Source organism: Suncus etruscus, chromosome 12 (genome assembly GCF_024139225.1).
Source record: "Suncus etruscus isolate mSunEtr1 chromosome 12, mSunEtr1.pri.cur, whole genome shotgun sequence".
Classification (NCBI taxonomy): domain Eukaryota; kingdom Metazoa; phylum Chordata; class Mammalia; order Eulipotyphla; family Soricidae; genus Suncus; species Suncus etruscus.
The window spans coordinates 39,982,433-40,009,401 of record NC_064859.1 but is presented as its reverse complement, the minus strand read 5'-3'; the positions used below and the strand labels follow the sequence as shown (position 1 = coordinate 40,009,401).

Sequence of the window (26,969 nt, the reverse complement as noted above, 5' to 3'; positions counted from 1 at the left end):
TTTACCCAAATTTGCTATATAAAAAACTGAGAAAAAGTATATTTGCATTTTACATGAGCATCTATTGTTGGTATTTCGTTTTTTTTTTTCTTTCATTATTTTTGTCAGTTTTTTTCATGAACTTCTAGTTCCTCCATTCTTTCTTTAGCTAGCACAGGACTTGCCATTAGACATATGTCTTATAAAACAGGATACCATATCTCTCTACCTAGACCCTAAGTTACCTAAAGACAGTAATTCTTTTTGTAATAATTTACATTCCAACATTGACCACAAAGTAGGGATTCAATAATTAAATTTTAAATATTTCCTATAATAACTTTGTAGATTTTCTATTATTAAGCAATTTTTTGCTTTATAGCCACACCAAGCAGTTCTCAGAGGTTACTCCTGGCTCTGCACTCAGGAATTACTCCTTGCAGTGTTCTGGGGACCATATGGGATTCTGGGGTTCTAACATGGGTTAGCCATCTTCAAGGCAAATAGCCACTGTACTGTTTCACCTGCCCACAATTTTATTTTTATGCAATATAGATATATTAGGCTTTTCTCTTTTTTTTAAAGGGTTCTTCTTTTTATCACATTCTTGGTATTTAACAGTTAAGTTTCAGAGGAATTGGTACCATGGGAATCATTCTATGGCCTTCTGTAAAATGTACACATTTTAATGATAATTTTAAGAGGACAATGTCTTTTCTCTATTTTTTTCAACTTGGGATAAGTAGTACCTTTGCTCTTTAATAATGTATTAATTTAAGCACCATGATTATAAACATAATTGTAGTTATACTAGGCTTTTCATCAAAGGTGTTAAACATTCTACATGGTCATAAAAGGTGCCAGTTTTTAAAAGAGTAACAAATATTCTTGGTATACTTCAGGTGGGGGTTTTACATGTAAAAGAGGAATTTTTGGAAGCATTGGAAAGTTGGAAACAATGATGTGTGTTTCTTATGGACGGATGGAAGATTTAGTATTCTCAGGAGCAGCTACTGGAGATGTTTTTATTTGGAAGGACATTATCCTGATGAAGACAGTGAAAGCTCATGATGGGCCCGTATTTGCTATGTATGCATTGGATAAGGTATAGTTTTGTTTTGTCGTACAATTTCATCAGTTTTCTTAAGTTATAAGTTAGTTTTAGAAAGGCTTATATGGGGTCCCTCGAACTTCTTAAACAGGGAGCCAGTTCTCACACTGTTGGAGGACCATACTAGAATTTAAAAAAAATATGAACAAATTCCTATGCACGCTGCATATATCTTATTTTGAAGTGAAACAAAATGGGAACAATTACAGTATTTAACAAGTAAAGTTAAATCAACAGACTTACCAGTATTTCTATGGGAACTCTTGGCCTGCTTTTGGCAGACCATAGTCTGGGACCACTGCTCGAGACTGAAAGGAGTCAAGAGACAAAGAGGGGGTCGAGAGTATGACACACATCCCACACATGTGTACTGTGGGCCCAGGATGAGTCAGCTGCTAAGCAGGATAGGCAGTAGGGCAAAAACACCCAGCAGGCTGGAAAAGTGTCTTTGATAGGCCACAGTTTGAGGACCTCGGTCTATATACAAAGAATAAGTATGTATCTATCAGTGATTTAAGACTATTTTAATACACAAATAGCTGTTGTGAACCTCCAGTCAAAGGACGATTGGGAATATATTTTTAATTTATTATTGTTTATATGCACTTTTCACTTTTTCACACTTGCTTTTTCTTACTCTCCTTAAGAACACATTCAAAAGTGCCAGTAGCTCAAAGGGACCATATGCTATGCCAGCTATAGAACCAGGGTTGCTGCATGCAAGGCAAGGGCCTTATCCTTCTACTCTCTGGGCTTAAGAGTGACATCTCTTCATTGGCTAATATTGGAATTATCCAAATAAATCAAACCATTGAAACATACATTTGTATATACCTGTACATATACATGTACTTAATATTTTTAAAGGGAGATTAATAATAGGGATTGATACATGAGTTTATGGAGACTGAGAAGTTTCACAAAGCAGTCTGGAAACCCAAGGAGGTATATAATAAATAATTCAGTCTGCATCCAAAGGCTGAAAATCAGGAAGTAAATCATAGTCTAAGGACAAGGAAACACGAGATGACCTAATTGAATCATGAAATAGGAAAAAAAGGATGAAGTTTTTGTCTGGCTTTTATTGCCAAAGGTTTGGATGATGTGAGGCAGAGATGTAGCTGAACAGTAGGCCATTTGCCTTGCGTGGACTATGTGTGGACCTTATGTGGACTATGAACTGCAGAAGAACTACTGAGTCTACCAGTTAGAATGTTAATCTCATTTGGATTAATTTTCACAGGCACACAGAAAAACAGTATTTAGTCTGAGAGGCTTGTGGCCATCCACGTTGACACATAAAATAAGCTATCACACTGACTACTTTTCTATTCAAGTTTATCTTTGTCCAGCCCACCCAGCTACTTACCTGGTTTTTCATGTTCCTTGAAACACTTTGTTCAGTCAATTGCTCCCTAAATGTCAATTTTTCACTTATGGCTAGTTGACTGGTATCAGTTAATCTAAGATCTCTAACCTCCAGTTTTTGCTACCTAACATACCAACTTAGCCAACCTTGCTTTTTCCTCAGTACAAATTCTGATCTCCTTACATAAGTAGGATCTTTCTAGATTTGCAACTAAAATGGTTATTTCAATATATCAGCTGATACTTTTACTGACAAATTTGGTTTTGGTTAAACCACAAATATCGGAAAAAATTAAAGTAGTATGCAATTTTTATAAACCTAGAAGTTAAGGTTACATAACTTGTTTATATTTTTTTAGTTCCTGGATAATTTATGCTGATAGATAAGGGGAAATGATAAGTATATCACAATATAATATATTGGATTTAAGATTAACATACAGATTACATTTTCTGACTATAAAATCTTTAAGAATAAGGCTGGGAATATGTATAGGAATTATTTATATAATTGTATAGGAATAATGATGTATGTCCCCATGAGCACAACCCAGATTCAAACCCCAACACTACATGCTGGATGGGGGCCCCTCAGCAGTCTGGACTGACAGTGGTAGAAACCAGTGTCACATTTTCAGGCCCTAGCATTGAATCAAATGACTGTTGTCTAAGAAGTAACAGGAATAAACCTAGGTCACCAAGCACTACTTTGGAAGCTCCCCGCAAAGAAAAAGAGTATAAGGTTATCTTATGTTATAAATATAAAATAGTATTCCCTTGTGAACTTCATTGAAAATTAAAAGTTAAAAGTTTTTTTTTAAATGGAGTGAATTACTAAGTATTTTGTAAGCTTTTGTTAGAACAGTTGGTACATTGGATAGGTTGCCAGAATGGAAAATTAGTAAAACCAAAAAAAAAAAATCATAATTTTAGTACAGGAATAAAAAACACTATTGATCTTTTTAATCCAATATGTTGTTTTTACTTTCCAGGTTTAGTAAAAATCTGGATTTTTGTTATTGTGGAAATTGAAGTCTATTGAACAAGATAGTAGGGTAATTTTGTAATAAAGGTACTGAAATTCCTTAACAATATGGTGTTATCTATTGGCAGCAACTATTAAGTACTTAATAATTCTTTTAAAGTGTAAGAATTCTGATTCATCTAGTAGGTGTATTTGTGGTAATATAATCTGCCAGACTTTGAAGCGAGTCTTATGGTGCAGAAATCCACTCTTGGAAGTTGGAACACAGAAATGGCTATCCAAAATTCAAGGTGCTAAGTACCAACTAGTTACATAAGAAAAATTCAATGAACAATGAAATTATGTTTAATCTTGCTAGATATGTAGAAGATAAATGTTTCCAGAAAATAAAATAATGTTATAAGCATATTTATAGTCTCCCATACCTAGAAATACAACACACAAAGCTGCTTTATTGAAAGGGAGGTCCTATTAGGTTATTTTGATGTGTATATAATCCTTTGCATATGTGCCTTTGCAGGGTTTTGTAACAGGTGGAAAAGATGGAATTGTAGAGCTCTGGGATGATATGTTTGAAAGATGTTTGAAGACCTACGCCATTAAAAGAGCAGCATTGTCAAGTAGCTCAAAAGGTGCCATATCTAGAATATATTATGCAAATATTCTGTTCTTAGGGATGGAGAAAAGTCTACAAAATTTTTAGAAAATCTGTGCCAAATTAATTTCATTCTTCCACATTCTGAATTTTTAGTTCTTGGCCAGTACGTCAAGGATAATTTCCTATTACCTAGTATTTTAAAACTAAAACATAATTTATATAATAATAGTAAAACATTGCTTTGGTTTTTATCAGATGCAATATTTATTTTAGTTTTAATTTATATAACATGGTTACAATAGTGTTTTTCTTCATGCTTACGGTGCACAAAATTACTGCCCCTTCACCATCAGATTCCCCAAGACTCTTTACCACTATCATAGGGTCAGTTTCTAGTTCACCTCCATCTTCTCCTCCTGTTTAATTGATAGCCTCTATTTTGTACTCAAAGTACAAGGGATTGTTGTCATAAAATACTGACTATTCCTTTACCTGTTTTCTGTATATACCACATATTAGTTAGGTCATCTAGTATTTGTCCTTTTCCCTCTGACTAACTTCACTCAGTTCTATGTGGTATCAAGTTCCATCTAAGTAGTATCAAGTTCTTCTCTAGTTTCATCTAAATGGTATCAAGTGGCAAGATAATATTTCTTTTCTTTTCTTTTCTTTTTTTTTTTTTTTTTTTTTTTTTTGGTTTTTGGGTCACACCTGGCAGTGCTCAGGGGTTACTTCTGGCTCTATACTCAGAAATCGCCCCTGGCAGGCACAGGGGACCATATGGGATGCCGGGATTTGAATCACTGTCTTTCTGCATGCAAGGCAAATGCTTTACCTCCATGCTATCTCTCCGGCCCCAAGATAATATTTCTTATAGATGTTCCATTTTCATATCGTGGTATTTGCAAATAGCACTTTAATGAACATAAGTATACATATATATTTTTTCAAATTAATGTTTTTTATTCCTGCTATGGATGCCAAGAATGGGAATCACTGGGTCACACTAGAGTTCTAATTTTAATTTGTTGAAAAGTCCTATCATTTTCCAGAGAGGCTTATAACAGACAATATATCTACCAATAATGGTGGATATAGAAGGAGGCTTACAATAGACAATATATCCACCAATAATGGTGGATATGGAAGGAGGCTTACTACAGACAATATAACCACCTGTAGTTATGGGTATAGAAGGAGGCTTCTTTTTCTTTGTATCCTCACCAACAATAATTCTTTCTAGACATAACTATATAGGCCATTTTCATTGGATTGAGGTAGTTTGACACAGCATTTAGAGCATTAAATGTGCTATTTTTTTCCCTTTTAGGCTTGCTTTTGGAAGATAACCCTTCAATCCGTGCCATAACTTTGGGACACGGGCATATTCTGGTGGGAACAAAAAATGGAGAAATATTGGAAATTGACAAAAGTGGCCCAATGACACTGCTTGTTCAGGTAGTGTGTTTATATATCAAAACCAAAATTCCTATCAGAGCTGGGATTAGGGTGAGGACAGCAGTGAATATACTTCAGGTATAAAACGTATGATTACTTTCACTATCATTGTAATGCAAATGTAATTTGCAAATGCAAATGCCTACTTATGTGTGAAAATTTGCCACCAATTTGCCAGCTTAAAACTGGGTAGATAGTATAGCAGGTAAGATGCTAGTCTTGTATATGCCCAACCCAACAATACATATAGTCCCCTGTGTACTGCCAGGAATAATTTTTGATTTGCACAGTCAGGAGTAACCCCTGAATATCACCAGGTGTAACCCCCCCAAAAATAAAAAAAATTGTACACATTTATTATTTTATGGCTTTCAATGGATCAGGAGTCTGAGCACAGTTTAACTGAATCTTCTGCTGCTCTGACTGAATTCTCAAAGCTTCACTAGAAGCCTGTCTGTAGTCTCACCTGAAGATTGATTAAGAAGGTTCTTCTATCTATGGTTATTCAAATTGTTGGCAGAGATCAGTTCCTGTGATTTGAAGACTGAGGGCATTCATTGTTTGCTGGCTGTTAGTGAGAGGCCACCTTCAACTCCTAGAGACTTCCTGCAGTTCCTTGTCACGTAGTATTTCCCAGCATGGCCCCTTGCTTTCTCAGAACCAACAACAACAACAACAACAACAACAACAAAACAGCACCAGTTTTTTGTAACATAACCATTCATTACAAGCTTGTAATGATGAATCTATTATCCCATTTGTCATATTTTTATAGAAAAACATTTTTTATCTCATTAAAGAACTGTGATTTACAAAGTTTTTGAGAGTTGAGTTTTAGGCATATGATATTTCAACACCAATCATACCACCAGTGTTAACCCTCCACCAAAGTTTCCATAAGCCATTATCTCCCTCTGTCTCCTCCCCTTAAGCCCTGCCATAATTAAAGGGAAGTATTACATCAGAGATGTAGACCTCGAGACTCATAAAGTCTCTTAAAAAGTTTGTGATAAGGGCCGGGCGGTGGCGCTAGAGGTAAGGTGCCTGCCTTGCCTGCGCTAGCCTTGGACGGACCACGGTTCGATCCCCCGGTGTCCCATATGGTTCCCCCAAGCCAGGAGGAACTTCTGAGCGCATAGCCAGGAGTAACCCCTGTGCGTCACTGGGTGTGGCCCAAAAACCAAAAAAAAAAAAAAAAAAAAAAAAAAAAAAAAAAGTTTGTGATAAGGGCCAGAGCAATAGCACAGTAGGTAGAGCATTTGCCTTGCACACGCAGTAGACCCGGCTTTAATTCCCAGCATCCCATATGGTCTCTCAAGCCTGCCAGGAGTGATTTCTGTGTGCAGAGACAAGAGTAACCCCTGAGTCCTGCCGGGTATGGCCCCCCAAAAAAAGGTCTGTCATAGACTACCCTGTGGCCACCAAGGTTTCATACAGCAATATTCTGTTACAGGATCTTGTCATAATCGTAATTCATAATTATATCAAATTCATAAATCCATTACCTAAAATCAGTTGTGTATGTGGCTCCTTAGGTTTATTTCTACTCCAGTTGGCAATCTGTAAAATTGATAAAAGTAATAAAATGATTACTATGTAAACCATATCCATGCAAGTATTGCTTTGTGCTTCATCATAATATAAACATGTTATATTTTCCTTACCTATACTTTTTTTCTGAGACTCACCATCTGTATAATTATATTCAGTGCACTTAAATTATTTGAATTTAAACTTTATTAGTAATAAACATGTCAGTATATTTAAAACTTAATGTTCAACCGCTTTTTAATTTTCTTTTTATATTAATATATTTATATACACACCTTGATTATAAATATGATTGTAGTTGGGTTTCAGTCATGTAAAGAACACCCCCCTTCACTGGTGTAGCATTCCCACCATGAATGTCCCAAATTTCCCTCCTCCCCACCCACCTCCACCTGTACTCTACACAGGCTTTCCACTTCCCTCATTCATTCCCATTGTTATGATAGTTCTCAGTGTAGTTATTTCTCTAACTGCATTCACCACTCTTTTTGGTGAGGTTCATGTCATGAGCTGGACCTTCCAGTCCTCCTCTCTTTTGTTTCTGGGAATTAGTGCAAAAATGTCTTTTATTTTTCTTAAAACCCATAGATGAGTGAAACTATTCTGTGTCTATCTCTCTCCCTCTGACTTATTTCACTCAGCATAATAGATTCCATGTACATCCATGTATAGGAAAATCTCATGACTTTATCTCTCCTGATGGCTGCATAATATTCCATTGTGTATATGTACCACAGTTTCTTTAGCCATTCATCTGTTGAAGGGCATCTTGGTTGTTTCCAGAGTCTGGCTATTGTAAATAGTGTAGCAATGAATATAGGTGAGAGGAAGGGATTTTTGTATTGTATTTTTATGTTCCTAGGGTATATTCCTAGGAGTGGTATAGCTGGATCTTATGGGAGCTCAATTTCCAGCTTTTGAAGGAATCTTTATATGGCTTTCCAGAAAAGTTGGACTAGACGGCATTCCCACCAGCAGTGAATAAGAGTTCCTTTCTCTCCACATGTTTGTTCTAACTATCCAGATGTGTTTCTTTTAGGTAGCAGAAGGTTAGGTTAATCTTTTTGATCCATTTTGATCCATTTCACGTTTCTGTGTCTCTTAATTGGTTTCTTCCAGTGGTCCTCAAACTATGACCCATGGGCCACATATTGTATTTGTATCTGTTTTGTTTCTTCATTGCAAAATAAGATATATGCAGTGTGCATAAGAATTCGTTCATAAGTTTTGTTTTTACTATAGTCAGACCCTCCAATGGTCTGAGGGACAGTGAACTGGCCCCCTGTTTAAAAAGTTTGAGGACCCCTGCAAGTTTAGTCCATTTAGTCCATTGATATTGAGGGAGATGATTGCCATAGGATTTAATGTCATCTTTGTGTATAAGTTTGGTGTGTTTGATGGTCTCTCTTGTCTTAAAGTAGACCTTTCAGTTTTTCCTTTAAGACTGGTTTTGCATCAGTGAAGTTTCTGAGCTGTTGGTTATCCATGAAGCTATGTATCCTTTCTTCAAACCTGAATGTGAGTTTGGCTGGATGCAGTATTCTAGGTGAACCCTCCATTTCATTCAGTCTTGTCATAATATCCCACCACTGTCTTCTGGCCTTGAGAGTTTCTTGTGACATGTCTGCTGTAAATCTTATGGATCTGTACTTTTCATCAAAAATTTTATTTATGTACAATCATTTTAAAAAAAACTCTCAGCAGATCCTCAAAGATCAAAGAATTATTAAATCTCTCTTAAATGATTGGCAATGCTTGTAGGTAAGTAAGTCGTTTCTTCCAATTTGGTGGGGAAAGAACTTATTTATAAAAGGAGGAAGCACTGGGAAGGTGAGGGTATATGTTCAGAAGTTGAATTGAAAAGAGTGTGCACTGATTACATAATATGTTAGGTGAGCTAGAGGACTTTCATCTACTTCCCCAACCTGATTCATACCTGAAGTTGTGCTATTTCATTAATGAACCCTAAGATTTAACTGAGAAGAACCCTTTGATTATTACTATACTCGGGAAGCAGATTGTGAACATTTATAGCACAGAACATGTTGAGGCTTTACAAATGTGTTTACTCTCATCACACTGGGCATCCAAAAAAATTTACTGTTTTAAAAAAGATCTGGGGGGGAGGGCTGGAGTGCTACTATCGAGGAGGGCACTTGCCTTGCATGTCTGGTATCCCCAAACACTACCAGGAGTGATCCCTGATCACCACCAGGTGTGGCCTCAAAAGGATAGATTAGAAGATTGGATGGATGGGTGGATGGATGGATGGATGGATGGATGGATGGATGGATGGATGGATGGATGGATGGATGGGTAGGTGGATGGATGGATGGGTGGGTGGGTGAGTGGATGGATACTTAGATTAGATAGTAGATAGATAGATAGATAGATAGATAGATAGATAGATGATAGATAGATAGATAGATAGATTGATAGATTGATAGATTGATAGATTGATAGATTGATTGATTGATTGATTCTGGTTAGCTTAAGCCTCAAAAACCCTATAGCTGACAATGGCAAGCAGCCAGGATTAAGAATGTTGGTAGAGCTATGTCATCTTTGTTTGCCAGCTGTTCACCAGCTGTGCTCTTTGTTCACCAACTGTTCTTGCTTTTGTTTTTAATTCCAAATACTTTGTTTCTTCTTGGTCATGAATTCTTATTTAATTCTATTGAAAATAAGTGTTTATTTCTTTTTAACTCACAAGTGTTTTGAAAATGAGTTGTTTTCAATTACCTCAATACAAATACTTTTGTAGTATTTATACTATAATATATCAACATTAGTGTAATATTTTAAATTCTAGATCTTATCATATTTAAAATATAATGTTAAACTATACATAGTTAAAACATATTTAAGTATAATAATTGAATAATTATTGAAATACATTGTAAACTCTTGTGTGCATTTTTCTGTGGGCTGTTACTAAGCCATATTCCTGACTACAGTTTTAAACTTAACAATAGGGGGCCGGAGAGGTGGTGCTAGAGGTAATGTGTCTACCTTGCAAGCGATAGCCAAGGAAGGACAGCAATTCAATCCCCCTGGAATCCCATATGGTCCCCCCAAGCCAGGGGTGATCTGAATGCTTAGCCAGGAGTAACCCCTGAGCATCAAACGGGTGTGGCCCAAAAAACCAAGAAATGAAATATAAACTTAACAATAAAAGCTTCTTTCTCTTTCATTCCCTATAACTCTGTTTTTCCCTGTTTATTTTTATTGTTCTAATAATAGAAAAAAATACAATTAACCATTAGTGAACACCTTAGTAAGTAAATACTGATTGAAAAAATTCACAATCATTGAGATTAATTTATGGTCCAATAAGTTAGAGTTGGGTTAAAATCAAGATTTGTCAGATACTAGAGACCCTTCTTTTTCGCACAACCTATACCCCAAATGTCTCTTACTGTGGAGACTTAGGAAAGCAGGCTCCTAAATCATAGGCAAGTTGTAGGCTGGTTGGAATCTTCAAACAAGATGTTGGTTACCCACACTGACTCTCCTTGCATATGTACCAACCCTTCAACCCCCAGAATCTCTCTTTTACCCTTCTATCACCTGTTTGCCATTTCCTCCTAGGAAGAATTCAGTTCACCAGCCATAGTTGGGATCTTGCTGATGTCGTGTGTGTGTGTGTGTGTGTGTGTGTATGTGTGTGCTTTATGTGATGGAATTGAGCTTCCTTTTCTCTCATGGCTCATTACCCATTCTGAGAGATTGATAGACACTGAGAGAAAGTTCAAGAATTGAAGAGGCAATGTGAATAAACAAATCCACTAAACTGCTATTGGAAGAATTCAGAACCACTTTTACTAACATAACATTCTAATACCTAATTTGAAATAACTCACTTGTTTTTTAAGAGAAGAAAAACTTGGTAGGGGTTGTGGGGAAAATAATATAGTTTCCTTAAATTCCCATTGTTTATACTTTATTTAACTTTTAATTAGATAGCTGTTTATTATCAGCCTTCTGATCAATAGGAAAGTATTTCCTTCTGCCACTGAAGGCACATCCTGCTCACCTTGCTCATTGTGTTGTACAGGAAATAAATCAATGTTTAGAGGGGCCAGAGTAGTGGTGCAAGGGGTAAGGCATCTGCCTTGCCCATGCTAGCCTAGGATGGATCCTGGTTCAAACCCCCAGCGTCCCATATGAACCCCCAACCCAGGAGCAATTTCTGAGCTAACAGCCAGGAGTAACTCCTGAGCATCACCGGGTATGGCCCAAAAACAAACAAAAAAAATTAATGTTTAGATTAACAAATATAGTTATGGAGCCATGTGAACATAATGGTTTGGAAGGTTGTCAGGGCCCCAAAATCCTGTCCTCAAGGAAATGTACAAAGGGATGCTGTCTGTGTAAGACACCAAGCTCCAAGCACCTCTAGTCTTAGGGGAATTTACAGTCTCACAACCCTCTAAGACCCATCCTCTAAGAACTATGGTTTTTACTGAAGTGAAGAAAACTTGAAAACCATAAATAGAGTTTCCTAAATACAATAAATTAAAAAACAGAATTTACTCCCTTCAGCTGTTCTCAAGTATTTGGATGTCAGCTGTATTTATTTGGAACTTTTTGTCTTTTGCCAAATGATGTTCTGTTTAAGCAGTTTCCAATTTGACTGAAATTGTCCAATTATTTTTTGAAAAACAACCTGTTCTCCAAAGTGATCTAGCTACAAACATCTTTCAGCTGACTGTGTACAGTCATTTTTTTCTTTTTAATCAGCAACACATTTACAATTAGCCACTAAAATCTGAAAGTCAGTAAACAGTTTTATTACTCCATACACTAAATATTATTTACATTGCTTTGATTTAAAGGTATAGAAAACAGATTCATTTCTTCTTAAGCTCATTTTTTAAGTATTGCTTTTGTTTTATTCTAAAACAAAGTGTGTTTATTCTAAAACAAAGTTAAGTGTGTGATAAAATATAGGTATAAAGAATTGATCCAATTCTCAGAAATATCTTTTAATTTTCTGATATTTACCAAATGAGGTTATTGATGAACAAATGAAGATAGACTGGGAACTTGAAATGAAAATTTAGTTCTGTTCTGTCCAGAATGCTCCACATTCCAAGGACTAAATTGGTCTTGAAATTGCTGGTCAAGTTCTGCGACAGAGATAAGTGGTTCCTAAATCTCTCAGAAGATGATTTAATTGAAGATAGTGGTTAATGTCATGATTTAACTGTTTTATAAGGTGTTACATATATTTTTCAAGTATCAAATAATAGGATAAAATGAAGGCATTTCAGGTGTCAAAGAGATAGTATAGCAAGCCACTTGTCTTGCATACAAATGATCTGTGTTTGATCCATTGAATTGTTTCCTGAACACTACCAGGAGTGATCCCTGAGCTCAGAGCCAGGAATAAGCCCTGAACACAGTCAAATGTGGTCTAAAAGAAAACAAACAAAATAAAGGCATTTTGTTACTTATACAAATTTCTCTAAGTGGAAAAGGCATTTGAAACCACATAAAACATGTGAGATGCAAATCAAAGCAACACATCAGAGACTAGCATATATCACAAAAAAGAAAAAAGAAAAAATAGGGGCCTGGAGAGATAGCACAGCGGCGTTTGCCTTGCAAGCAGCCAATCCAGGACCAAAGGTGGTTGGTTCGAATCTCGGTGTCCCATATGGTCCCCCGTGCCTGCCAGGAGCTATTTCTGAGCAGACAGCCAGGAGTAACCCCTGAGCATCACTGGGTGTGGCCCAAAACCCCCCCCCCCCAAAAAAATGAACAATCATTGCTGGTGTGGATATGGAGAGAAGGGATTTTTATTCACTGCTAGTGGGTATACAGATTGGTCCAGTCTTTTTGGAAAACAATATGGAATTCTTCAAAAAGTTAGAAGTTGAGTTTCCATATGACCGAGCAATACCACTCCTAAGGATATACACCAGGAACATAAAAACACAATACAAAAATGCACTCTTATGTTTAGTGCAGCACAATTTACAATAGCTAGAATCTGGAAATAACCCAGATGCCCAACACAGATGAGTGGCTAAAAATACTGTGGTATATCTACACAATGGAATACTATAGAATCAGAGAGAAAGGGTTATACACAGAATAATCTCACTCATTTGTGATATATAATAAAAATAAGAGATAGTTTTGTAATAATATTCAATAGAGACAAAGGCCAATAGGTCCATCTCAGGGTAGAAAACTAGACATAAAGACCGGTCAGTGAAAAAAAAAAAAGACTGGTCAGTGTTGCTGGAGTAGCAAAGGTCTACTAGGACAATGACAGATGGAACTGATTGCTGTAAACAAGAGATCAATGCTGAAAGTTGAGAAACTAACAGGCAAGACATCCCTTCATTAAAATAAGTGTAACCACAGTGTAAAAAAGAAAAAGGGGGGGGGGGTGACAAAGAGAAGCAATATGCCTACCCTAGAGATGGGCAGGTGGGGGGGGGGTAGGCAGTAGGAAGGAAACAGGAGATACTGGTGACTGGAAGGGTGACCTGGTAAAGGATGGTGTACATTGTATGACTGAAACCTAACAACAAACATTTTTTATTTGATTGTTGTTGAATAGCAGTCAACAATTAGGAACCACAATGCTTAAAAAGCAATAAAAATACCACGTGAGATATAAATTCATAATTTACTTCATTAATGAACATTTGGACATTATATAGGCTCAACTTTAAAGTTTAATAAGAAAGTTAATTCAAGGAAATAATTTTTGTTTTAGGACATTGAAGCTGTGTTTGTTCATATTTCAGTTTATTTGGTATGGTGGGATAGAAAATGCAACTGTCTGGAAGCATGAGCTGAGCTGAGTTGCCTTTTCCTCTCCCACAGGGTCACATGGAAGGGGAAGTGTGGGGTCTGGCAGCTCACCCTCTCCTTCCCATCTGTGCAACTGTAAGTGATGACAAAACTCTTCGTATCTGGGAACTATCCTCCCAGCACCGGATGCTTGCAGTACGGAAACTCAAAAAAGGTACATGGCATCTCCTTATGCGTCTGTAAAGTATTTAAAAGCAACAGAATGTAACTCATACATTCAAATAGTATCAATAAAGCATATGTTATATGCCCCCACCCCTCACATTTCTAAGCAATAGTACTTAAGTGTTTCCTGAAGCATCCTAAATAATACATTATTCCCAGAGGCTGGACTGATCCATAAGGGCCCTACTCCATAATTAATTTCATTTTTTCTTGCACTGCATAGATATTTGCCACCTGAGGGCAATATGCCCTTCCTATTTTCAAGATCTGAGATGATCATTGAAATATATCAGCTTGTAAAGAATGTTATTTATCTTTATGTATAACAGTCTCCCACACTTATAATCAATTATATCACAAAGTTTAATATCAAGAAATGAGTATGTATTAAATACATATTTGTGAATTTACACTAGATTTAACAAATATCCCAAGAAATATAAATTAAGTAGCTTTTATGTGCCACAGACGGAAGGTCCCAAGATGAATAGAACCAGTTCTAGAAGCAAAGATGGGCAAGATTTGACATGAGTCCCAGGAACAGAAAGATGGTCCATTCAAATTGAGTAGTTTGAGGAAAGTCTAAGAACAGTGTTATTTTTAATAAGTTAAGATTTTAGGGGCTGGAGAGATAGCATGGAGATAAGGCGTTTGCCTTTCATGCAGAAGGTCATTGGTTCGTATCCCGGCATCCCATATGGTCCCCAGTGCCTGCCAGGGGCGATTTCTAAGCATAGAGCCAGGAGGAACCCCTGAGCGCTGCTAGTGTGACCCAAAAACAAAAACAAAACAAAACAAAACAAATAGTTAAGATTTTAAAGAAATGAATTTGGCTAGTGCTATTCTCAGTGCAGCTAGTAAAAACTGGTGCTCCTTATCAGCCCTGACCCTCAAATGCTTTGCAGTCCTAGGTAGGAGTCATGTGATCAGCTTGGACACTGACAACAGGCAGTGATTCCACAGGCATCGCTTCTCGGCCTTTTGGCTAAGGTCAAGTATAGTGATTCCACAGGCAGGTAGCTAGTGCCATATATACTACAACCTCTCTATGCTTCTTTCTCCCTTCTCCCTGTCCTCCTATTCCATTTGAATAAACTGAATCAGAAGCCCTTTGGTATCAAGGAAGACCATTGATACCATCTATGCAGGCCAAATCTGAGCATAGTGAAGATTATGTGGGGGGGGGGGGGGTAGGGAGGGAGATTTCTTGAACCAGAAAAAAGTAACATGGCGGCTTATAGAATAGGATTTATCAGGGAAGGATCAATGGAGGAAGAAACTGGAGATCTGATTTATAACACTATTTATCAAACTTCTTAAAACAAGAAAGGATAAAAATGGGATCTGAAACCAAATCTGATAGCAATCAACAGTCCACAGTGAAGGGAGGTAGGGAAAAAGGGACCACAACAGCAGCAGTAGCAGCTTCTTCTCGGGCTGAGGAGAGATGGCGGGGAATCTATCTTTTTATTTTGGGAGCTGGTTAGTAGCTGGCTGGGGTGAAGGGAACGGTCCACTTCCCAAGGAGTTAAGAACTGAGGGTAAAAGGGGTTAAATGGGGGGAAATAACAGATAGGGCTGAGAGAGTGAAGGGCTAGAAAAACATTTGTAAGGTGGTAAGCAATGGGGAAAAGGAGGGATAATATATATAACAGGGAAAGACAATATACAACATAGGCAGACATATGAATGTATATTACAGACGGACATTAGACAAACATTGAGGTGGCCAACACATACACTCATGCACAGACATAGACAGACACTGGGGATCGATCCATGGGTTACAGTTGAAAAGCTGACCCATGTGACATGAGACAGAACGCTTAAAAAATATAAAACCGGCAAGTCAGATAGAAAAGTCTTCCGTTTTCTAGGGCAAGGTGGCGAACACGCGGCTCGGCTCTCAAGCTGCATGCGGCTCCTGGCTAAAATGAATGCGGCTTTGTCTCTTATTATGATTTTGTATACTGTGGCTCTTTGCCAAGTTTGGATTTTGTTCTGCTGCTTCTGAGGAGGGATCTTGAGGAGAGATCTCCGAGGGCTAGCCCGGCCTCCAGGCTGCAGCCTCCTGTCTCCCATCCCTGGAAACAACTGCACGGGCCAGCGAGCGGGGGACCCGTGTGTCACATGTTGGATCACATCTGGCCATTAGTTCTTAGTGTGGAGGACGCAGCACACCCTCACCATCACTGAAAATGGCAAAATGCAATATGTGTTTAATAGATTATTGTTAAAATTACATGCTTTTGTGTGAGTGTTTGTCTGTTTTTGGCAGGTCACTGCGTGGTGTGGCTCTCTGACTCTCACAGTTTAAAAATGTTGGCTCTTTGTGTGGAACTTGTTCACCACCCCTGTTCTAAGCCAATCATCATTGATGAGGGTAAACTTTACTGAAGAAAGGCTTTGTGGGTTAGACTGTGTTTAGAGCATTCTTAAAAACATCATGATTTTCAAGTCTAGGAAACTAAATGATATGGTAATGAGCACTGAAAGAGAAGTCTACACCATGAAGAATCATCTGGAGCAGGGGTGGCGAACAAGTTTGACACAAAGAGCCAAAATTTTAAACTGTGAGAGTCAGAGAGCCACACCACGCAGTGACCTGCCAAAACAGACAAACACTCACACAAAAGCATTTAATTTTAACAATAATCTATTAAACACATATTGCATTTTGCCATTTTGAGTGAGGGTAAAAATCCTGCAGTGATGATGAGGGTGTGCTGCGTCCTCCACACTAAGAACTAACGGCAAGATGTGACCCAACATGTGACACACAGGTCCCCCGCTCGCTGGACGGTGCAGTTGTTTCCGAGGGATGGGAGACCGGATGACGCAGCCTGGGGGCAGGACTAGGCGCTCGTAGATCTCTCCTCAGAAGCAGCAGAACAAAATCCAAACTTGGCAAAGCGCCACAGTATACAAAAGAATGATAAGAGACAAAGAGCCGCGTTCATTTTGGCCGGGAGCTACGTGTTCGCCACCCCTGATCTGGAGGGTCTTGAGCATCATGTTCCTTTCCTAAAATCGTGAGCATTAAGATATAATGGTAAAACTACCTGAAATTGAAAACAAATTACAATAACATACTCAATGAATGAGTTCTATAGCAGGAGTTTTGGCATGCAGTTGCGTACTCCATTATTATCTGTGGATATAAATATTAGATTATATTAGCAGGCATAATCAAGTAGAAAATGAATAGATTAAAATTTTTGTCAAGATATTATCTTAATGAGAACTGTTTTCTGAATCTTATATAGGATAATACTGCGATATGGAACTAGGGCAACCAACCTATATATCCAAGTACCTCTGTGGACAAAAAGATCAAGGAGTTATTATATACAGAGTAAAATTAAGATTAAAACTTCTTATAGCAAGCACTGAATGGAAGTCCATGGCCTCTAAATGCATTTTGCAACCATTTCTGTGAATAAAAGCATTAGAACATTATTATAGATATCAATAAAGAGCAGTTGATTGGACACCTGCTCAATCCAAACAGCCGATCTGTTGCTGAAGGTCTCTTTGAATTATAGAAGAGAATACAAGTTTTTGTTTCTCCTCATCCACTCAGTTGCTTTTCTTCTCATTATACTCTGGGCTAATGGTGTTCAGGACAACTATCAATTAGACCATTGTGTTGTTTCATGCAGTTATTCTAAATACCACATATAAGTGATATCACTCTGTATTTATCCTTCTTTTTCTGGCTTACTTAATTTAGCATAATATCTTCAAGTTCCATTCAATTCACGTTGCTGCAAATTGCATAATAACATTATTCCTTACAGATATGTAGTATTTCATTGTATGTATGTACCACAACTTCATGATCCACTCATCGTTGTTGAGCATCTAGGTTGATTCCAAGTCTTAAGCTATTTTACTAGGTGCTGCTATGAATAGCCATGTGCATATATTTTTTTGGATGAATGTTTTTCTGTCCTGGGGATAGATACCCAAAAAAAGATTGCTGGGTCATATGTCAGCTCAAGTTTGAACTTAGTAAGAACCCTCCATACTGTTTTCCATAGGGGTTGAATCAGGGTTCATTCCCACCAGCAATGGAGGAAAGTTACTTTTTCACCATATCCTAGCCAACAGAGATTATTCCCAGTATTTTTGATATGTACCATCCTCACTGGTGAAAGATGGTATTTCATTATTTTCTCAATTTGGATTTCCCTAAGGATAACTAATGATGAACATTTTTTATGTGTCTGTTGGTCATCTGTTGGTATTCCTCTGAGAAATGCCTGTTCATCTTTTCGCCCCATTTTTTGATGGGGTTTTTGAGTTTTGTGGAATTAATCTTTGTACTTTGTATTTCTTATAAATCAACCCTTTGTCTGATGTGTTAAGTGCAAAAATTCTCTTCCAATCAGCTAGCCACCTTCTAATTTTAGTTTGTGTTTCTTTTGCCATACAGATACTTTTTAGTTTGGTCCCATTTATTTAAGTTTGATGCTATAACTTTTGTCATTGGTATCCTATTTTCAAAGACTTCTTAGAGATCCAGGTCTTGAAGTTTTCTGACTATGTTTTTTAAATAAATTTTATAGATTGGATATAATCTCAAAATCTTTAATCCACTTTGAATTGACTTTTGTGTAATGTATGAGATATGGATCTATTTCTGAGAAGCCTCCAGCTCTAAGACATTTCCTGATATGTGACTGCTGGGAGCCATTTTTCAGACAATATCACAGACTGAAGCTCTGCTCCAAATTTTATCCTCCCCTTACCCCAAAACTATTTCAAAAGACTTAAAGGAGACATGTATATCTCCTTCAACTATTTCTTAGATTCTCTTAATAGGTATAACTCTTATTGTCTATCTTCTTATGTGTGGCAGTTTTTCCTGTTCCTTTTTTTAAAATATCTATTTAGTAGTAAATTCTAGTAGATAAGTTTCTCTAGTGTTCTGAGTTTATGTTAGAACTAGGTTATTGGGATTGTTTAGCTTGTTATTTTTACCCCCATATGCACCAGAAGTACCAAGTGGCATTGTTCCTTTTTGCATAGGCACATTAAAATGGAGAAATCTTTTTTTTATTAATATCTTTATTTATCTCGATTACAAACATGATTGTGGTTGGGTTTCAGTCATGTAAAGAACACCCCCTTCACCAGTGAAACATTCCCATCACCAATGTCCCAACTCTCCCTCCTCCCCACTCCACCCTTCCCTGTACTCGAGATAAGTTTTCTACTTTCCTCATTCATTCACATTGTTATGATAGTTCTCAGTGTAGTTATTTCTCTAACTGCACTGATCACTCTTTGTGGTGAGCTTTATGTAGTGAGCTGGAACTTCCAGCCCACCTCTCTTTTGTCTCTGAAAGTTATTGTAATAATGTCTTTTATTTTTCTTAAAACCCATAGATGAGTGAGACTATTCTGCGTCTATCTCTCTCCCTCTGACTTATTTCACTCAGCATTAAAATGGAGAAATCTTAAGTGTGCAAACAAGTTCTTATCTAATAGAGATAGGAAATAAATTTTATATTGCAGTGGGGCCTTACATTCTGAACACTTGTCATAGTGACTTGGCTTAGGCTTCAGAAGATCAGACATTGGCCAGTCACTCCTGAACCTTGGATCCCATCTGTGGAATCAGCATGGTTTTCTATATCAGCACTAAGAATCGGACTTCTACCAGGGAAGGCCCTAAATGCTGCCCTGGCATCAACTTGCTTTAGAGTGGGTTCATCTGACACCCTGATGACTTGGTAACAGCAACAACCTGCTTTCAGGGCAGGGTACTCTGTATTGCCATTTAATGGTGAAATGAAACCAGAAGAGTTGCTCTGTGTCACCCTGACCTCAACATAAGATCTGTATAAAAAACCAGGATCTCTAACTACAGAAAACCTGACTGCAGCAACTACTGGGACCACAGAGAAAGACTTTGGAGTTAGATAACTTAATATACCTGGAGCCTGTAGTTAGTCTTATGCCAGGATGCTTCATGGTTAAGGTCTCTCTGTTTTTAGGCCAAAGGTTTTTCCTTTCTATTTTACCCACATTTTGCTTTGCCTATGGAAATAAAACTGCCATGCGCACACCTTTTTTTATTTATTGTAATTTTATCTCATCTTTTGATTGGGGCTCTCACCATTTTCATAGAACCTTGGGACATGCATTACTTTATTTTACCATGTATTTCCATATTTATCTATAAAACTAAGAGGAAAGGAATAAAGAAAGCCTGGGGGCCAGAGGCCAAGTGGTCTCAGATACACTGGCAGGGAAATAAATAAGGGCAGAACTAAATATCCAAGCCAAAGTCGATGATAATAGAATCAAGGGATCTAAACTTTAACGATCTAAACTCAAAGGGGCCTGTTACACTGGCAGGCTAGGGGGCAAAGAGTATAGTATGCACTCTGGATCCATTGGTGGAGAGAGGTTGACACTGGTGGTAGGAAAGGCCCTAACTCATTGTATATGACAGCCTCTGTGGATCACAAATGTTTCTATAAAATAATTTTTTTTCCTTTTGAGAAACCCAGGTATTCATATACTAAAACATAAATGGATACATTTCAAATAAATTATAAATATTTTTAACATTATTATCTTCAGTTTTGAGAGAAGACATATTTGCAGTTATAAAGTTTTGCTCCTCACTAGTGTTAATTTAGAGATATAATACACATGATTTTTCCATTTCTTCATCTGCTTTATTCAAGCTCAAGGATAATACAGTGATTTTGTAGATTCTTTTAAAATTTTATTAAGTTAATGTATTTTAAATAAATATCTTAATATACATATAGTTTTTATTGTGTTACTACATTAATAAACATTTAGCACTTATCACTAAATTTTATTTTTTGGTTTTTTGGGCTACACCCATTTGATGCTCAGGGGTCACTCCTGGCTAAGTGCTCAGAAATTGCCCCTGGCTTGGGGGGACCATATGGGACGCTGGGGTATTCTAACTGCAGTCGTGATCTTTCCTTGGCTAGCGCTTGCAAGGCAGACACCTTACCTCTAGTGCCACCTCGCTGGCCCCTTTACCACTAAATTTACCATGTTTCACTATATAGTTGACCCCTTTGACCCAACTCAATCCAGTTTCCCTCATTTCTAATAGTCATTGTTTGATTCTTGTCATCTAAGAATTTATTTTGTTTATTAGTTTTATTTCTTTACCACATATGAATGAAATCATAACAATGTATTTCTTAATTTGAATAATTTTTTAATGTATAATGTTAGTAAATTAGCTAGGTCCATCCATCTTTTTGCAAATGGCAGGATTTTACCATAATCTTCATATTTTTTCTTTTTTTCCTTTTCGTTAGCTAATCAGTTCACTGGAATAAAAATGAATCTTCTCTAATTAATCAACTGGCACTTTTGGTGTTTCCAACTCTCAGTTACTGTGAGAATTGGAAAATATGTTGTAGTGAACTTGGGTAGGCATTTTATCTCTTCAAATTAGTGTTCTTATATTTTTCTGTTAGATACCCAGAAGCAAAATAAGTGAATTGTGAATGTCAGTGTTTCATTTTTGCAGGTGGAAGATGCTGTGCCTTCTCCCCTGATGGGAAAGCCTTAGCAGTTGGCTTGAATGATGGGAGTTTCCTAGTTGTAAATGCTGACACAGTTGAAGATATGGTTTCCTTTCATCACAGGAAAGAAATGATTTCTGATATCAAATTTTCAAAAGGTAAAGGCAACAAGTACTTTTCAATATTTGTTGGTGCAAAAAAAAAGTTGATTATTTAAGATATTTCCTTGCCCTCTTTCTCATTTAAAAAAGATAGATTTCTGGAAGTAATTTTCTATGAAGATGTTTTAGTGCTAACTAAAATAAATTTTCTTTATAATAGATACAGGAAAGTACCTTGCTGTGGCATCCCATGATAACTTTGTGGATATTTACAATGTGCTTACAAGCAAAAGAGTTGGCATCTGTAAAGGTGCCTCTAGTTACATTACACATATTGACTGGGACTCTAGAGGTAAAGTATATTGCGACTTTTAAAAACTATTTTTCTTTTTTAAAAATTCATTGTCATTCATATATTGTTTCCAGGGAGAACATCAATTGGTAAAAAAAAAAAGTGAAAGAAACCTATAATAATATAAACAGTAATTTTCAACCTATAGGCAGTTGCTATTAACTACCCATGCTTTCATTATTATAGTATTCCTATTTCTATTATTACTATCAAATAAAGTCAGTGAATCCATTGAAAATACCTGATGTTATTTGTTACATTAGCACACTAACATCTTCACCTTTGGATTGGGTTTGCTGTGCCCTGGTATTGTATCTCCTTAAGGCTTTCCCTTCTACTATTTTTCTAGTCTGTCTTCCAGAGCATTGGTGAAGAAATCTCAACTAACTTTCATTCAGTGGTAGAGAATTAAAGGTGCATCTACTCAACTATAACTCTAACTGCTCTCCTAAACTTCCAACTTATCTCACCACTCCAAGTCATATTCACAAATGCCTCTAGGAGTGGTTGTGGTGGTTGTTTATTTAGCAAATGTACATTCTATCTTGTGTGAAGTCTGGTGTTTTTTGGTTTTGTTTTTTAAGTTTTGGGCCACACCTAAACTCAGAGCATACTCCTGGTTTAGCATTCAGAGATCAACCCTGGTAAGGTGTAGGGAATCATGGGTGGTGCTAAACATCAAATCTGAGTTAGCCTCATACCAAGTAAAGAACATACTTTTATTATTCCAATCCTCTTTTGTGAAGTCTTAAGACAGAAAATGTGGGATATTTAGAAGACGTGATTCTTGCCTTCTAGCTTATAATTAGTAAGGGAAGACATTATTGCTTGTAAGTAATATAAGAGCATAAATTGGGTAAGTCAGGAGAGTGAAGGAGGTGGGCAGCAAGGGCTCAGAACGAACCAAATCAGCATTAAGCTAAAACAATGGAGCATCAGTGCTTCAGTGGAGGAGGGGTGGAGGTCACTTTTAAATGCCACTCCTGGAATGAGGGGCTGATGTTATAGTGTGGGGAAAATATTTTAGGAATGAGAAGATTTCTGTTTTCAAAGAAGTTTTAGTTCATTGTGATAGAAAAGCACCAGCTCAACAATCTTTGACAAAGAAGTTTGAGAAAAATCTTTGCAGAAAGTGCTTCTCTATGAGGAAAGAACCTCACAGGGAAGACTTTTAAGATCAACTTGAAAAGTTAAGCAGAAATTCACCATCTGGTGAAGTCTATGCAGACTATACTGGGCAGGAAAGGAATATTGTGTGAAAGACATTGAGGTGAAAGAACAAATGGTAGTTTAGAAACAGTGTTCCTCACACTATGGGGCAAAGGGCACAAAGGTTGAGGTCTGAAGAGAGGCAGCAAAGACAAAATGGAAAGGACCTTTTATAACTTAAACGGAGATTTAACATTTGTAGACAGCTTTAAATTTAGAGTGTTCCCTAATATCTCAAGACTTAATGAGCCTAAAGTTGGAAATTAACTAAATACAGGGCCTACCTGCTATCTTCCAGATAGAAAAAATGATCCAGCTCCTCTACCAAACTTCAAAGGAAAATAATGTCCTCTGATACTTCCCAGGTAATCTGGTCCAGGCTGAAACCTCTGTGGCATTCTCAGAAAGGGATTGGGGGTAGATTCCCCTTCTGGCGTGAACCACTGCAGCCTAGCTCCATGACTGAACTTAAATGATATGAGCAGCTGAATCTTCTAGGATGAGATCAGATCACAAAGCTGAAAACTCTGTGTCTTTCTTTGTCAGCTGGGATTGGGCCAAGCCCTGCCCCCACCACCACTAGAAAAATTGGCAGCCTCTGCCGGTCCCTACCATCTCAGAATGAGGGGGCAGGGCATCTATCACTTTTATTTGGGTGAGTGGGTATTTCTAGTGAAAAAAAGTGAGAATTCTCAAAGTATTAGGGGTTTTATTTTTAATGGACAATGATATATGGACTAACAGACTTTTTGCTTCTGCTCCTGTCCAGAAATTTTTTTCAGTGGCTTTTTTTCAGAGTAGCAGGCAGCATAGGAAAAAAGAAAAAGAAGATAGTGATGACCTCAATACTTCCATTGTGCTTTAAGAGAGTATAATAACAGCAGAAGAAAAAGTAGGCAAGGGTGGGGAAGCTGGGCACACAGAGAACCACACCCATAATCCTATCTTCCTAACAAAATAATTGGGTGTTGTTATTTTTTAATCTATTTCTTTAGTTACAAGGAACAGAAACTCACTCAAACCAGCTTCAGTTTAACAATGGCATGCTGAATTTATGGAATAGATAATAGGAATATCACAGAATTAAACAGCCAGGAACTGGCTTGAGAAAGAAAATGAGAAACCGTCACCTACAAATGGAGCAGACACTTCTCTGCTCCTACCTGAAGGAAGCTATTTTCTCTATGTACTGCTCTTCCAAGGACCCAAGTTACCCCACAGCACTCTGACGCTTATTTGTTGAGTCTAGACTCTAATCTTAAAATTTTTTTTAATTTTAAGCACCATGATTTACAATACTGTTCATGATTGGTTTCATGCTTACAACATCCCAACACCACCCCCTTCATCAGTGTCCCCTTCCCTCTACATTGTCTCAGAAACAGAACTGCCCACACACATTCCCAATCTCCCCTATTTTTGAAAAAAAAAATAGATTTTGTCATACCTTTGAAAAGTATGTGAGAATAAATCATAGCTAGTTTGATTTAAAAATATCATCAGGATCATATTATATGCAGTCCATATTTTTGAAAATTATCACTTTAGAACCAGAGCAATAGTACAGCAGGAAGGGAGTTTACCTTGGAAGTGTGGCCAACCCAGGCTTCATCCCCTGTGCCTGTTCTGGTTTTGATCCCTGCCAAGAATGATAGAATAATTCCAGAAATCAGAGCCAGGAGTGAGCCCAGATACTGACAGGTGTGGCCCAAAAACAAAACAAATAAGAATTATCATTTAGAGGCTTGTACTACTCCAGGTAATTGCCTTTTCATGCACTTGACTAATTAAGCATACATTTACTTATTTTATGAGACTTTGATTAGAATGAATCAAAATAGTTGCAGTTATTCTTACTGTTTTTATAATAAAAAGACTAATGCATAGTTTAATTGATTTTCTGCTTCATTTTATCACAACAGGAAAATTATTGCAAGTTAATTCGGGTGCCAAAGAACAACTGTTTTTTGAAGCTCCAAGAGGAAAGCGGCATATAATAAGACCTTCAGAGGTAATCATATACAAAGCATTTCATGAAGATTTAATATGTGAACTTAAAAAAGACCTATCATTTTTATTATTAATGTGAATTATATATGATGTATATTTAAGCTCAGACATTTCTTAAATCTAATTAGCCTGCTTTCCCACCATTTTAGGACATATGGATTTATTACACTACTAATGAAGCAATATGCAGTTGGCATTCTGCTTGCTTTCAGTGATAATGAATGAGCTGACAATTTCCTTCCATACTACTTTTCCACTTGACAGGTTTCATGCAAAGTCTTTCATGGACATAAATTTTAAAACATACATTTTTAGTGCTCACTCTTTGTAATGACAATAATAAGAGAAATAAAAATTGCCCATGTTCTGTCTAGCCTATTATATCTGTTTTTTATATATTAAATTTTTTAACATATCAAATTTTTATTGTTGAAACCAAAGCCTAGATGAAAAAAAAATTATTCAGGTTTTTTTGGCATCATGCCTGGCTATGCTCATGGTGTACTCCTAGCTCTGGGCTCAGGAATCACTTCTGAAGGGCTCAGTGAGTGGACTGTATAGGGTGCCACGGATAAGAACATAGGCCAGACGTGTACAAATCAAATGTGCAAGTCCACACTGTTATCTCAGTGGCACCGTAGGTAAAAAAAATTTTAATTCATGTTAGTGTTTTCTGAAAGCCCAGCTGTACAATGGTACCCAGAGATTATCCTGATGGTCAAAATAATTACCTAATTGAACATCCTGTTAGTTGCAGAAAAAGTCTGACTTATTTACTGCTATCTTACCTTTGGAAATTAAAAGGAAGGGCCAGGGATATATCTTAGTGGTAAATTATATATCTTTCATATGTGAGAATGATGGTCTTATTCTCCATACCACAAAGTCAAAAAAGAAAAGAAAGAAAATGAAGCCAGAGAAATAGTGTACCTACAGAAGATAGGGCACTTGCCTTGCATTCAGCCTACCTGGTTTCTATCCCTGAGTACTGCCAGAAGTATAAATCCTGAGTGCAGAACCAGGAGTAATCCCTGAACAAGACTGACTGTGGCTTAAAAATAAAATATTAAAAAAAGGGAAAAAAGAGAAAAGGAAATAGCTTCCTTTGACAAAGAGGGAATTAGATCTCATGCAATAGACACAGTATCTATCTCAACTTCAGTTTGTTTGTAATATAAACTGCTTCAGTGTTGTAAAATACATTCAGACACATTTGGAGACATTTGGGCATGTGTCATTCATAAAGGTCATTGCTCCTAAAAAAAATACCTTAAGAAACACAAGATAGGGCCAGAGCAATAGCACAGCGTTAAGGCGTTTGCCTTTTATGCTGCCAATCCAGGAAGGGAGTTTACCTTGGAAGTGTGGCCAGCCCAGGCTGGTTCGATCCCCAGCGTCCCATATGGTCTCCCTAACCAGGAGCGATTCCTGAACACATAGCCAGGAGTAACTTCTGAGTATCACAAAACAAAACAAAGAAAAGAAACACAAGTTGTTATAGACGATGTGTTCATTATATTGATGGAATTGTTTAGTGGTTAGTTAATAAAGTTCTGTAATTCTTGTTTATCTCTATCTGATCAGTCCTCATTTTAACTTTTTTATAGAGAAATATTAGTCCTAAGTTTACTTCATGAGCTTAGTGAACATCTCTTGATATGCCTGTTTTATATCCTCTCATCTACATATACATCTTTATAGTTTTCAGTATCACTT

At 37.1% G+C, this 26,969-nt stretch overlaps 1 protein-coding gene across 1 annotated transcript in view; it reads left to right on the top strand.

Moving 5' to 3' along the window:
- EML6 (EMAP like 6) overlaps positions 1 to 26,969 on the top strand; it is a 358,600-nt gene that overhangs the window by 261,792 nt on the left and 69,839 nt on the right. Inside the window, exons 18-24 of the mRNA XM_049784798.1 lie at positions 882 to 1,084; positions 3,964 to 4,075; positions 5,372 to 5,499; positions 13,897 to 14,038; positions 21,587 to 21,739; positions 21,903 to 22,034; positions 25,166 to 25,254. Of these exons, the coding sequence (XP_049640755.1) occupies positions 882 to 1,084; positions 3,964 to 4,075; positions 5,372 to 5,499; positions 13,897 to 14,038; positions 21,587 to 21,739; positions 21,903 to 22,034; positions 25,166 to 25,254 (959 nt within the window). The remainder of the gene's footprint in view (positions 1 to 881; positions 1,085 to 3,963; positions 4,076 to 5,371; positions 5,500 to 13,896; positions 14,039 to 21,586; positions 21,740 to 21,902; positions 22,035 to 25,165; positions 25,255 to 26,969) is intronic.